General features: G+C 43.5%; 1 protein-coding gene across 13 annotated transcripts in view; it reads left to right on the plus strand.

The window, feature by feature from the left end:
- MLLT6 (MLLT6, PHD finger containing) overlaps positions 1 to 14,687 on the plus strand; it is an 86,299-nt gene that overhangs the window by 42,919 nt on the left and 28,693 nt on the right. For all 13 annotated transcript variants that reach the window (XM_083408526.1, XM_083408533.1, XM_083408530.1 and 10 more), the window contains exon 8: positions 5,971 to 6,069. In XM_083408526.1, the coding sequence (XP_083264652.1) occupies positions 5,971 to 6,069 (99 nt within the window). The remainder of the gene's footprint in view (positions 1 to 5,970; positions 6,070 to 14,687) is intronic.

The following is a 14,687-nucleotide window of genomic DNA, read 5'->3' on the forward strand; positions in this document are numbered from 1 at the left end:
ACTCGAAACCCAGAATGCTGTGTCGTCTTTTTGGGGGTGGTGGATATCTTAAGATTTTTTAAAAAGGCAAACAAAGTAAAAGCTAAAGTGAAAACTGAGACTTTATTTTTAAAAAAGGCACAATTTATAAAACTGGAAGTCAACACACAAATTGCAAATAAACCAAGTAAGCCTTAACTTATTTATTTATATTACTATTGCAAAATTGATTTAAGGCTGCAAAACTGTACACACTTTAATGGAAGCTCTATTGAACTCGGTGAGACTTTTTTTCTGAGCTAACATGCATAATAGCATTGGGCTGCATATATGTGAGCTGGAAATACTCGAATCCAGATTTGTTAATCTCTCTTATAAACTTCTCATCTAAAGTTTGCTCGTTTTAATTTTTTCACAGATTGATTTTTTAAAAAGTAATATTTTTCTCTGTTCTTTTATGCAAAATTTCTTGGTTTGCGGAGTTGATCTGGTGTTTCTTTGTTCACATGAAGCTGCTATTCCTGTACCTGCTTATAGAAAAGGAACTGACAATGGAATCCCGTGTATGTCTTTTAAGAAGCAAATCCTGCTGAATTCAGTTAGACTTATTCCTAGGTAAATGTAGATAAGATTGTACCCCAAAGCTTCCATTTTAAGGAAATCACTAAATTTTAAGGAAATTTCTGTGCCCAAAAGAGTACAGTACTGTGACTTACATAAAGTGAATGTGTATGTAAAGGTAAAGGACCCCTGACAGTTAAGTCCAGTGGCGAACGACTCTGGGGTTGCGGCGCTCATCTTGCTTTACTGGCCGAGGGAGCCAATGTTTGTCCGCAGACAGTTTTCTGGGTCATGTGGCCAGCATGACTAAGCCGCTTCTGGCGAACCAGAGCAGCGCACGGAAACGCCGTTTACCTTCCTGCCAGATTTACCTATTTATCTACCTGCACTTTGACGTGCTTTTGAACTGCTAGGTTGGCAAGAGCTGGGACTGAGCAACAGGAGCTCACCCCGACCTTCCCATCGGCAAGCCCTAGACTCAGTGGTTTAGACCACAGCACCACCCGCGTCCCATGTGTATTTAGTTACCTATTATTTAACACTTTTATATACCACTTTCTGATTGGACTTTAAATAATAAGTAAAACAATGCATTCAATCTAAGGCATACTAGTGACGTGGGGGCTGCATATAAACAAGAGGGGCACTCCAGGGACAAATGAATTTGGAATCGGGTGAAGAGGCCAGGGCAGACTAGCCCCCCGCTTTTTTACCTAACAGATCTCAAGCTCAAAGTAAATTAATTCAATAAATATAGAGCAGGCAGGTAGAAAGCCAGCTGAGGTGTGTGGGGTATGCAGAGTATTGTACTGAATCTTACTGGGTAGAAGTCATGAATGCTTTCTCCATGCAATATGTTCTTGGTCCTTGGGGAAAACATTTGTTCCTCAAGGGTAAGGTAGATGAAATGTAGAAGTTGAGAGAGGCAGTGGGTTGGTGTATGAAGCCTTTGGGAACATGGCAGTGGTAGCCAGGGAATGGATGTTGGATAATTCCCTCAGATATGGAAATGGGAGCAAAAATTTGCCACAGTGTGCATGTTCGTCGGAGGTCAGGAACGGAAATAACACAAGTGAATATGAGTGGTATTCACTATGATTGTATTTTAGGTCTGTAAATGTTATATAAGTAATCAACATTATTTTCTGCATAGTTTTTTACTTTTCCGTTCCATTTAAATTGATTACAGCCATATCGAATAATGAGACAAATCACATAGGTTTCCGTGGAAACTGAATTGTAGCAGAATGGAAACACTGCTGTTTGCGATGAACACAAAATAGGAGTGAGGCTCTCTGGGAAGGAAGGAATCACTCTGAGGAAGAGGCATTTGATCCCCTAGAAGGGACCAATTTCCTAGGGGATAATGGTGAAAAAGGTGAAATCTGTGTTGGAGATCATTATGAAGGGGACTGAAAATAAAACTGCTAATATCAGAATGCCATTATACAAATCTATGGTGTGACTGCACTTCAAATATTTTATTCAGTTTTGATTGCTTCACCTCCAGAAGGATATTGTAGGCCTGGAAAGATTCAGAAAGTGGCAACCTAAATCATCATAGGACTGGAACAACTCCCTTATGAGAAATGGCCACAACATCTGGGACTTTTTAGTTAAGAAAAAAGGCAAGTAAGTGAGGATATAATAGAGGTGTATAAAAGTATGTAAGGTGTGGAGATAGTAGAGAGGGAGAAGTTTTTCTCCGTCTCTCATAATACTAGAACCTGGGGTCTACCAAAGCTAAATGAGGGAAGATTCAGAATGGACAAAAGGAAGTACAGTCATACTTTGGTTTTCAAGCAGCTTAGTTCTTGAATGTTTTGGCTCCCAAACGTCACAAACCCGGAAGTGAATGTTCCGGTTTGCGAACTATTTTTGGAAGCCGAACGTCTGACGTGGTTTGCGCGGCTTCTAATTGCTGCAGGAGCTGATTTCAAGGCACTGCCGATATCCCGCAGTGATCTCGGCTGATAACGTGGCTGCTCTCAGCTGCCTTACCGTGATACTACCTTCCCCTGGTGCTGAGGTAGAGCAGCTTTTCTCAGTAGGAAAGCAGCAGCCTCACCCACCTCAGACAGTGCGTCTTCACTGGCTGCTACTGCTGGCTGCCTCTGCTGGCTGCCCCCTTGACTGCGGCTTGATGCACCCCCATCCCCTCCCACTCAAACCATGCTTCCTCTCCTCCCCCCAACCATCTGATCTCCACAGCTGCCCCTTCCCTCATCCCCACGCCTGATCTGCAGTCACTCGACCCACACAATCTCCTTGACTGCTGCTTCCCTCATCCCCACACCTGATCTGCAATTTCAGACATTGTGATATATCAGAATAATGTGGTGCTTAACTGCTGATATATCACGATGTTGAAAACCAGATAATGCTCAGACCTAGTCTGTTTTTTTAGTATACCTAAAATTCTTTGCTTGTTGCCCACATTTTGTTCCAAAAATAAATAAATAAATGCAGAGGTAACTACCATAGAGTTTTCAAAACTTTCAAAAGTAGGGGGTCCGTGGCTTGGGTTTTGAAAAATAAGGGGTCCTGGGTATTTAGCTAATTGGGAACCACTGGCGTAGACAAGTTCATAAAGGATAATGGCTACCTGCGCTATTAGAGGCAGTATGTCTCTGAATACTGGTTTCCCAAATGCATCTAGTTGGCTGCTGCAAGAACAAGATGCTGGCCTACATGGGCATTTGGTATTATCCCACAGGGCTCCTCTTATGAGACCAGTGCTTTGAATTATACCTGGAAACAAATTGGAATTCAGTGAGGATGTTTTCAGCCCTGGAGAAATGTGATCCAACTGGTGATTCATTGATTTGCATAATTTATTCTGCTTACCATGAGCGCAAAGAGGGGAAAGAGCTGTCTGACCATTGGAATGCTTCTCAGGCCTCTGCCTGGCTTTTGGTCACAGAGATTTTGCCAGGCGTTAGCCACACACTTTGTCAAGGCTGTCCCTGGAGCCACAAGCAGGGTTGAGTGTACTCCACTCTGAAGGGGTGGGGGGGTGGGGACCTGCTGTCAGGAAATCCAAATTCTGTGCCAAGAAAAGTTGACTTTTGTAACATGTATAAATCATGCAAATGGAGGACATTTTCATGGTTTGCTTTTGCTAGAAACAGGAGGGGTGAGGTCATTGATGCACCAGTCTCCACTCTTGCAAATCTTTTTCAGCTATCTCTGGTTGCAAATATTTCCTCAGCCATTACCCACATATTTCCGTGTATATCTTAAAATCCATAAAGACCTAGACAGCTGCATTTTAAAAATGAAACTTGAGATTCTCAGGAAACTGAATTTCTATACCCACTACGCAACCTGCATTTCTCTTCTGTGATCTTCCAGAATTGCAGCATACAAAAAGTCCTGATCAAGGGCTAGAAGTTTGCTTTACAAAAGAAAAGGTGTTCTTCACAACACATGTGGGTTTTGTTTGTAGCACAGGTGGGCAAACCATGGCCCCAACCTCATTTTATGCAGCCCCCAATGCCTCTTGTAGCTGTCCCATTCCTCTTTAACTGCGCAGGCCTACATTTCCCAGTATGGTTTTGAATCATCCCCGCAAAACAGTGACACTCTGAAGGCAACCTAAATTTAGCCACAATCGCTTTATGTCCTTCTAGCATAGATTGCAATTAGGAAACACACCTAATTCCTGTGCAAAGCTTGATTACTTATTTATTTAGCGATTATCGAATTTTATACCTCATTTTTTAAAGAAAATACTGTAGTCAAGGTGGGTTATAATCAGTTTAATACAGTGTTGGAGTTCAAACACAGCATGCTAGTTTATCAAGGCAAAGAACAGCAGAAGCGCCACAGGTTTATGACACAGGTGCTAACACCTGCAGAGACAATGTGGGTTGGGTAACAGATGCTTTGTAAGACTACTTAGCAGGGTAAGAAGAAAAGCAGGATGTACACAGCAAGCAGACTAATACCCAGTCTTCTGATGTGGGATTAGGTGCCATCCAACCTCTTTTCCGGCAGGCATGCCTAACCATCCCACTTCCTTCCATTCTTTTCCAACTCCTTTTTCTCTCCCAGTTCAGCCACTGAAGCAATTTACTCATCTAGCTCAGTAATATCTGAGTGGCAGCATCTGTCCAGGGCTTCCGGTACAGGACTTTCCCATCATCTCCTTCTACCTGATCTTTTTTTAACTGGAGAGGCCAGGGCGTGAACTTACATGCAAAGGATGTGCTCTATCACTCAGCTACATTTTCTTTCTCCCAATCTACATTAAAGTTGTGAACGAATCAGGTCTGTTATAGGAACCTGGGCCTTTGACATGCGATAGCTGTCCTTTAGTCATGGCTATCCCCGTTAAGCCACAAGAGATGATGATGATGATGATGATGATGATGATGATAATAATTTATTTATACACTGCCCATCTGGCTGGGTTTCAACTCTGGGCGGCTTCCAACAATATTATTAAAATACAATAGTCCATCAAACATTAAAAGCTTCCCTAAACAGGGCTGCCTTCAGATGTCTTCTAAAAGATGTGGCTGGAACTAAATATCACACACATTAAGCGGGGGAAACCCACAACCTCTTCCTGAACGCCGAGGTAGCAGGTGCTTGCAGATTTATGAAATGCACCCCATGAATGCAAACTAAGCCTTTGAAATGTTAGGGAGAAGCTGCCCTTGTACAGAATCATATGGACAAGTGGTTCTTCCAGGGGACCTGGCATGTTCTATAACTAATGAAAACGACACTGCAGAAAGAGGGGTTTTGATATTGGGCGCAGATTTTGTAATGCTGTTTTATTCATTTCAAGAAATGAAATCAAGTTTCTAGTCCCTGAAGCAGGAAAAAGAAGTGTGAATAACAGTTAGTAAGCAGGGTTCCCAGTGATTCACTGGATGGTGTTTGAGGACCTCCTTACTCCTCCCAAGAAATGTATAAGCCATGACAAAAATTAAGCAAATCTTTTCAAAATCATTTAATTAGCTGTTTTCAGGATGCGGTGGCCAGCTTTTCTGGGCAGTGAAAAATCTCGGATAACCTTTTCTTGGGATTTAGTGATATCTTTATTTTTAAGGAGAGGCAAAATTCAGGTGTCCTCTGATGAAGCTGATCCAGGAGAAGAAGGAATTCCCAGGGAATAGCTGGAGGGCCTTGTATGATGTATATGCATGTGTGTGTATATGTATAATCTTAATCTGAACCTGATATGGATTTTTGTCATGGATCTGCATGCCAGATGTTGTCTGCATCTGGAGGAGCGGTTACTCCAGGCAGATGTTTTTGGTGATGAGCCAGAGTTGCTGTGGATGGTGGGGAAAGAAATGGCTTCTGAGATATACAATCTAGACTGTCATCCTCGCTTGATGCCTTTCCCTTTCAGCTTCCTTTCTCACTTGCTGCTGGAAGGGTGGAATACATTGTCTTTTGATCTTCCTTTTATAGAGTCGGAAGGACAAGGAAAGGCCTAAACAGAAGCACAAGAAGCATTCGGAATCACCCACAAGTCTCACACTGTCCTCCACTCCCATTGTCACTGAAAAGGTAATGAAAACCCCATGTGAGGTGTTTGCAATGGAGCACCAATATTTGTTTGTTTGTTGTTTGTTTTGGCAAGTGCTGTGATATTTGGTATCGGTGTCTAATATTCAGCCTCTTGAAGAAGCGTAGGAGTTGTTTTCGTGTTTTGAGACCTCATGATAAGTGTGTTGATATAAATGTTAGATTCTCAGAAGCCAGAGGGGAGAATAAGCAAGGTTTCAATAGACACACCTGTGCTCTGCATTCCCCATGTAGCCATGAGAAATACAAAACATTATAGTATGGGGCGGGGGGAGATAAACACAACTGCGGTAAATTTTAACCTCACTTTTCAGGTTGCAGAATTCAGTTTTTCTGGGTGTACAAACAAGATTAACCTGTCCTATGATCTTTGGGTGAAGGGTGGTATATGAATTTTAATAATAATAATAATAATAATAATAATAATAATAATAATAATAATTATTATTTACCCGAATTCAGGACCTGTGTTTTATACACAGCCCTCCCTTGAGAGTGGAAAAAATAGATCAAGCAAGAGAAGAAAGATAGATGTGCAAGTTCTTCCTTGCTGCACCCACTCCAATTTGTTTCAGGTCCTAATTGCACACATTCCCCCAATGCTCTTCCCTTCACTTCCCCACCACAAGCAAGCTCTGAGCCCTGAGAAGCTCATATTGCAGCTGTCTGCTGCTGATGACATAATCGCTAAGCTAAACCCTTGAGTGATTTCAGAAGCATGTCACAGCTCGTTCCTGAAGAACATGTTTCACTTCAGGCCTTCCGTAGCATTAATAATCTAATCGCAGAGCTTTGCTTTGCTCTCTCTCTGTCTCTCAAGCCCGATTGTAAACCAGGTGAAATGACTGGGCTACATTTTCTAGGGCCAAATCTCACATTACTTAATCTGCATCAGGGTTAGCCCATTAGGCTAAGTAGGGAAGTGAAAGCCTGCCGGAGGAATTCCATTTCCAGCTCTGTTTTCCAAGCCTCTGGCAGCAAATTTTCTATGGAAAAATCAATCTCTTGGCTTGAATTTCAGGCAGTTCTGTTTGTGCTATGATTGCTTCAATGCTGCCAATTGCTTGGTTCAATAAAAAGCCCCATATGTGTTCACACATAGGTTTTTGTTCACATGCGTAATGCATAATAATTGGGCTTTGAGGCTGGAGATGGGCAGTGGTTTTTTTAAAGAGCTGAAAGTGGTCCAAGAGAGAGGAATCTGTTTCTGTAGTCATTGCACACATACTTCTTTTGTCCCACTGTTACCTCTGGCCAAGCAGGTTTTGCAGGGTTTTGAAACAATACAAACTCCTGCAAGACCTGTTTACCGGAGCTAAAAACAGGATGCGTGTATTTGCTGCGGAAGCAGTTATCCCTCTTTCAAACCACTTGATCTAGTTCCATCCTTAAGATAAACATTTTGACTTACTTTGTACCAGATTGCACTGTAGGATGGGCATGGTAGGCTGTTTGAGAGCGTGCATATTTTAAGTCATGTATTGAGATGATGTTGCCGGATTTTGTGAGATTGTAGGATGTGGTTTGATGTTCAGATACCACAAAAATGCAGCTGCTATGAAACAAAGTGATTAGCGGTGCAATCTGAACTCCCTCAGGAAGAAGGGTAGGATATAAATTTAATAATAATAATCTTACGTATGTCTACTCATGCATTATTGGAGAGGATTATTGGGTTCTCTTTGGTTTTGTTTTTATTGTGTATTTTGTGTTTTCTATATTGTGATTTTATGTTGTGAACTGCCCTCAGATCTACATGTATAAAGTGGTATGGAAATTTAATAAAATAGCGGCAGGAAGTGCCAGCTGGTCACCCACTCTGAACCTTGCCAGCTCTTGGACCTATGCTCCTTATAATGTAGCTTAGGGGCTCAATGACTGGGGGCACCAGCGGGCTAGGAAATCAGCTTCCTCCCTTGAAGACCATGGGAACAAAATAATGCCTAAATCTGCAGTAGGACCTTGAAGTGTGGTTCTCATTAGTTTGCTCCAGGCCTCATCCATATAGGTGCAGGGTGTGGAGCATAAACGGGACCCTTAGTAGAGCTTGCTTTCACTTCTTGCAAACATCATTTGTTTAACCATCAGAAACCCCTCTGCTAATGAGTAATTCCTGGGGAAACTGTCGTCTGCCCTGCAATCCTATCCTGCTTAATTAAACTAGATTGTTTTAATTGGATCTAGCCTAGCCTGAATGTGGATTTATATTCTTGTGGGATTAGTTTACTTCAACTGTTGTTCGCCAAAGGTTTGTCCAGAAGGGGCCTGGTCACCCCCTTTCGCCTCTTCACTTGGAAACGCTGTCTATTTCATGTGAATGAATTTAAACATGTGTGGAGATGCTTAACAGAGATTGTGAGCAGCCACATGGATTGGATGAGGAGCTCAATGTGTGTAAGCCCCCACCACCATATTGTTAATGTGGATCAGATAGACTAAGTGCTTGGTGACATCTTCATGTTGCAGGTAAATATCAGTCATGGATAATCTGTGGAAAAAAATATTTAGTGGAGGCATGTAAATAGAGTTTCCAAGGTCATTTTGTGATTAGAACCAATGGGGCCAACTGCAGAGTTTTGTAATGTATGAACACTGGGGGGCAAGAGATTAGAAACCACATGGTATACCATGGGTAGCCAATGTGGTGCCCTCTAGATGTTGCGGACGACCAGGGACGTGGGTGACGCTGTGGTCTAAAACACTGAGCCTCTTGGGCTTGCCAATTGGAAGGTCGGTGGTTCAAAACCCTGTGACGGAGTGAGCTCCCGTTGCTCAGTCCCAGCTCCTGCCAACCTAGCAGTTCGAAAGCATGCAAGTGCAAGTAGATAAATAGGTACCGCTCTGGTGGGAAGGTAAACAGCATTTCTGTGCGCTCTGGTTTCCATCAGGTGTCCTGTTGCGCCAGAAGCGATTTATTCATGCTGGCCATATGACCCGGAAAGCTGTCTGTGGACAAACACCGGCTCCTTTGGCCTGAAAGTGAGATGAGCGCCGTAACCCCATAGTCTCCTTTGACTATGGGGTCCTTTACCTTTACCTTTGTGGATGACCTCATCCTAACATCTCTGATAACTGGCCATCCTGGCTGTGGGACGTATCAGTGGTCAGAGCCAATATTTCTGCACTCTCAACCCTTTCCTAAATTCAAAGCATATTCCTTGCTCAGAAATACTAACCAGCTAATCACAAACTGAATTTTAACAGCAGAACAAGAACTCATTTACGAAATGTGTCTCATAGCATCCAGTGTCAATGACTTCCATTAGTGAAATGCACACTTTCAGTCTTAACCTGCCTTCCTGGGAATATTCTCGATGAAGAGAGAGAGTTAATAATCCCCCCCCCCATGTGTCCCTGTGCTGCTTGTAGGCCTCCAAAGTGTCCGTCCCTTAGACATTGTGGAGCACAGAATGGGCTGAGAATCTTCACATGGCACTTTTCCCACTCTGCCACCTGCGTGGCTCCAAGAATCCTGGAAGGAGTTAAAATTGGCCATTAAGAAAATTATGTAGCTGTGTAAGACAACCTGTTAGGAGGCCCAGAGCGGGAACTGCAAACAGCAGGATATCTCTCCAGGTCAGGACAAGGGTGAGGCCACAGAGATATGTGGGAGACCCAGGGGGAGGGTGGCAGGGCGGGGCTGGGGGGGGCTGTTTAAGACAGGTCAGGATTACACGGCATTAGTGAAATTTCTCTATGGAGCCTGTCAAGGGTTCAAAATGAGCACATCTAGGGTAAAGCAGCATAGTGCATGTAAGACAATACCTCTCAAATCCAAAGATCTGAGGATAGTTTAAAATAAGTGTGTGGTGGTTGTGCAAGCGCTTGCTCAAACACACAAACTAGGCTGTTTTAATTTAGCGTATTTTTCCGTCTATAAGACGTCCCCTATTTTGGGGGTCTCTGATTTAAGAAAATGGGGGGGGGGGGAGAGATACTATCTGTGTATAAGACAAGCCCCAATTTTGAACCTTATTTTAGAGTAAAAAAACATAGTCTTATACACTGAAAAGTACGGTAGTTTAGGAGTTGTGGTGTTTCTCCTGTGCCATCCATGTACATGGCACACAATAACATGGGGAAATATGACAAGATACCTACCCCAAGAAGCTTACAATCTACATATTAACAACGGGGGAAGCACTAGAGGTGGGGGAGGGTGTAGATAAAGCTGTTCGGGGGCGACTGTGAGTAAGCAGGAATATGCTTACAACATGCTTAGACTCCCTTTCAATTCAGGATGAGGACTAAATGATTTATTTTTGCTACTAATAAGCAGTAATGAGTGCAATATAATAATGAATTATCGTTGTTGTTCTTTTACATTTCTGCCCCTCCCCCCCCCGCACCATATCCAGGTTAGACATAATATTGTTAGCAAATTAAAGTCCAGAAACATGAAAAATACATGTGGAAACAATTGTTCGAATGTTTACTCATATGTTACAATGTCCTGTTTGGAGATATTAGCTGGATCGCTTAGAGGGAGGGGAAGATAACAGACTGTGTTTAGGGAACAGGCGCACTTTCATCATTGGGGAGAGCTGCCCCCTCCCCCTGCAGTTTTTTTTAAACCTCAGAATTGCTTATTACACTATCACTGCTTTATGGAGACATTCATGCCTTTCTGGCATCGAACGCAAACCACAGCTTGGATCTCTTTGCATGCTTGGAAATTTAAGGAGCAAAGACTCCAGTGTTTAATAGGCCTGGAAACAAAGGCTCAATAATGAATGTGCACATACAGAGGTAAGCAGCTCCCCCACTTGCTCAGCCACAGCTCTTATTTTACAGCTGTTGCTATATCCACATGATGCGCACTGAGTATCCCTTGGGATACATTCATGTGCAGGTAACATGTGGCCAAAGCTACCAGTGGATTCAGCTTCAGCTTTCCACCAAGAAATTGTCAAGCTGCTGGTGGCACATTTCCTCCCCTCACCCCGTGATATAGGAATTGAAACATTTGCTTCCAAGTACGACCTGATGAGGGGAGTTGTCGTCCTATGAAGGATACTTTGAACATCTGAATTAGCGGACCGCACTTTCAAATACAGTGGTACCTTGGTTTAAGAACATCTTAGTTTATGAACAGCTTGGATTAAGAACTCTGCAAACCCGGAAGTAGGTGTTTTGGTTTGCGAACTTTGCCTTGGAAGCAGAACATGTTTCACTTCCTGTTGAGTGTGTTCCATTTGTAAACTGAGTCCGCCGCTGTTATGGGAAAGCACGCCTTGGTTTAAGAATGTTTTGGTTTAGGAATGGACTTCCGGAACGGATTAAGTTCGTAAACCAAGGTACCACTGTACAGTTTGAGGAATCTTAGTTTACCATCAGGTTCATGAACATCTCTGGAGAGTGGTGCTGCAATAGCTGTGGGTGTTTACAGTTTGGGGAGGAGGAAGATTGGCTTTGCAAGTGAGAAGGTGGTTGGGGGGGGTCTTGGGTATGGCAGCTTCCGTGCCCTCCGCCCCCATCGTGGATGAGGTGAGACTTGCAAACTGAGAACACACTTAGGTTGCATCCAGTCTTCCTGAGAACTCTGTCCAAAGTGGGCATGATAGCCGTTTTAGGGTAGTGCGCCCTGTGCTGGTCTTGAGTCCCCAGCAAATGCCCGATTTTACCATCCAGGCGGCAGCAGCAGGGCTAGGAGAGAGTGCCAGCCCTTTGGGCAAATTTGCAGCCTTCACTCATCCAGCAGTGGTACCTCTGGCAGGGCAATAAGTGGCAAGGGTTGCCATATTTTGAAATGGGCAGAAGAAAAATTCAGGGCAAAGGCAAAACCACCTGGACCTGTGTCCAGAAAAGCACAGGACAAGCGGAAAACTGCTCAGACCCATGCTTTCTAGGCACAGGACAAGTGGAAATTGCTCACAGATAGGGCAATAAAAGAAAACGAAGCAGCCAGAGCTCCAGTGCTGTAACTAAGGGCTCAAAGACAGCAAAACGACTCAGTTACCTGAAGAAATTAAATAATACTTAAGCTGCTGAGGGTGCCTTGGTGTCTGGGTGGTGTCCTTACCTGGAGAAAAGTAATCTGGATTCATCCTGATTACATTGGTGGAACATGGACATCACAGTGGGAGCAGACACAAATGCCCTTTCCCCCTGCATCCCCCCCCCCCCGCTTGTCCCTCAGCAGCTGGTATTCAGTGGAGTGGCTGAAGTTTAGCCATTATGACTAATAGCCATTGACAGACCTGTCCACCGTGAATTTTGTCCAGTCCCCTTTGATCTAAGCCCACGGCTATCACCACGTTTGTGGCAAGTTTCATACATCAGATAGGCACTCATGCAGAAATTTACCAAACACAACAGAGAGACCCAGTGTTCCCCAGGCAGCAACAATTTATATATTGGTTTAACACTGTAGTCTCTAGACAGTGTACAAGCAGGTTACAAAAGACACAGCAGATATGAAATTATTAGGACTCTTGTAGGTCAAATATTTGATACATACTACTGAGTTGATAGCTGAGCTCCTCCTGCTGCCTCCCGAGCATAGAGGTTCTGTGTAATACCCTGGAGACTCTTGACTCTGTTGCTGTCTTCCTGGAGATATTCATGTCTGCTGAAGTCACATACTATCCTTTTATAGAATCTAGAAGAGTATTACCAGGAACTTGGGAGTGAAAGCCCACCTCTCCTGAGGCACGGGAGTCCCATTGCCCATTGCTAAATGCCACTCAGGCTATTAAGACATGGCAGAGATTGAGGAGCTTCACCTATTTCCTGGACCAATGAGGCAGTAGCAGCAACAACAAGAGAATATCCCCCATCCCAGTGAAGAAAGGCCCAGCTGGGTACTACTCAGCCCAAAGCAGGTGTTCCCACTGGCGCTCCATCAGCTTCCTATGGTTATGTACCAGTTGGGCATATATGATGCAACTATGTCTACATACATGGACTGTTCCCATTATCTCTCGTAAATAAGATGATAGTTCAAGGACAAACAGCAGAGGTGTTAACTGGATTAAATTTTCATATGTACCATTCAGGGATGTGTCCAAGACAAAATCCTACTGACTCACTGTATCCATAAGGACAAAGAGCCCTTTTGTACATGGGCTGCTAATATAAGTCCACCTTATGAATTGTATTTCCGTGGCACATGCTGTAGTGGTAAGCCTGGGTTGGCCCAATTTCCTTCTGTTTTGTGTCCTGGCCCAAGAAGTAGAGTGGGGTGGATGGAATAAGTTCTACTACAGGCACAAAACAACCTGGGAATCCACCTGTCCAAGATTTAAACTATCCAGTGACTTGAAACAACTTCCCAGAATGCCAAGGCTGTTTCAGATCACAATGATGCCCTTCAGATTCCATGGGAAAGCTGCAAGTTTTCAGATATGTACAGACAAGGTCTTGTTCTGATTTGAGAATGGAATCATAGAATCATAGAGTTGGAACGGACTCAAAGATGTCCACATTGACGATGATGTCAGTGTTCAGCAAGTATTTGGGGGTGGTGAGCCCTGTGAATCCTCTGTGCTGGGCGCATTGATAATACCATTAAAATGCAAGTTCAGTATTTTGTTTCAGAGTTTATCCTGTGTGACAGGATACCTGGCCTACCGCTGGAATGAAATGTCAGCAGATTGGGAGAGTTGTGGTCTACTGCCAGCAATTCACTGCGAATTTAGTTGTCTTGTTGGCTAACCTTTTGACTGATTTGGTTGCGGGGGAAACAAACCATGTGGACAGATACAGTACTTTATGGACCCTGCTGTGCTGTGTGCAACAAGCTTCAATAAACTGTCCATTGTTCACACTGATGCCTCTAAAGTTGTTGTGCCTGAGCAACAGATCCCTCCCATACTATCCCTGAGATGCAAACTCTCCCATCACGAGTGAATGAAAATAATCTAAACTCCACAGGGTGAGAGCATGCTCTGGTTTAGAACTGGGCTCCTCTCAGGTGAGAGAGGAGAATTAGATAGTCCATTGGGTGTGAGGCATGACTCCATTAATGCTTCAGAGATGGCTAGAGTCTCTTGCCTGCGTATGCTTGGCAGCGATCCTTTTTGGGTCGTAACATTGAGTGTGAGTGGTTTTGTGTCCGAGTGGTTGGTAGTGAATGATTGCAATGGTTGTGAGTGAGGTTGACTGAGTGCTTGGGTGAATAAACGTGTGCTGCTTTGTAATGCCCTCTGGTTTTCTTTATAGTGATAGCTGTTTCTATATGTGGATGTTGTTTGTGCATTTGTTCTGTTACTATATAAATAATTTGAGATCGTTTTTATTGTACTTATTGTGTCTATATATTTTCAAATGCCTTTTTTTCACTCTACAGTATTGTGAACTGCTTTGATGTCTTTTACTAGTAAGCAGTCTATAAAGGCAAACCATCATGGTCACTGAGAGAGAGGCTGTGGCAACAACCAACATTACTTAGGGGGAGGTGTCTTCATTACACATAAACAACCCCTACCGTTCCCTCACACAGTGGTACCTTTCCCTCTAGGGCTTCCCTCCCACTTCCTTTAAGGTGGTTCATCAGGCCAGGCACCGCCATGATACATGGGATTTTTTTTGTCCCTGACGGCGAATCACTGCCCTGATATCTCTGATCTCTAAGGAGTTACCTCCTAGCCATTAATACC

This window comes from Podarcis tiliguerta (assembly GCF_965153285.1).
Source record: "Podarcis tiliguerta genome assembly, chromosome: 13".
Taxonomy (NCBI): domain Eukaryota; kingdom Metazoa; phylum Chordata; class Lepidosauria; order Squamata; family Lacertidae; genus Podarcis; species Podarcis tiliguerta.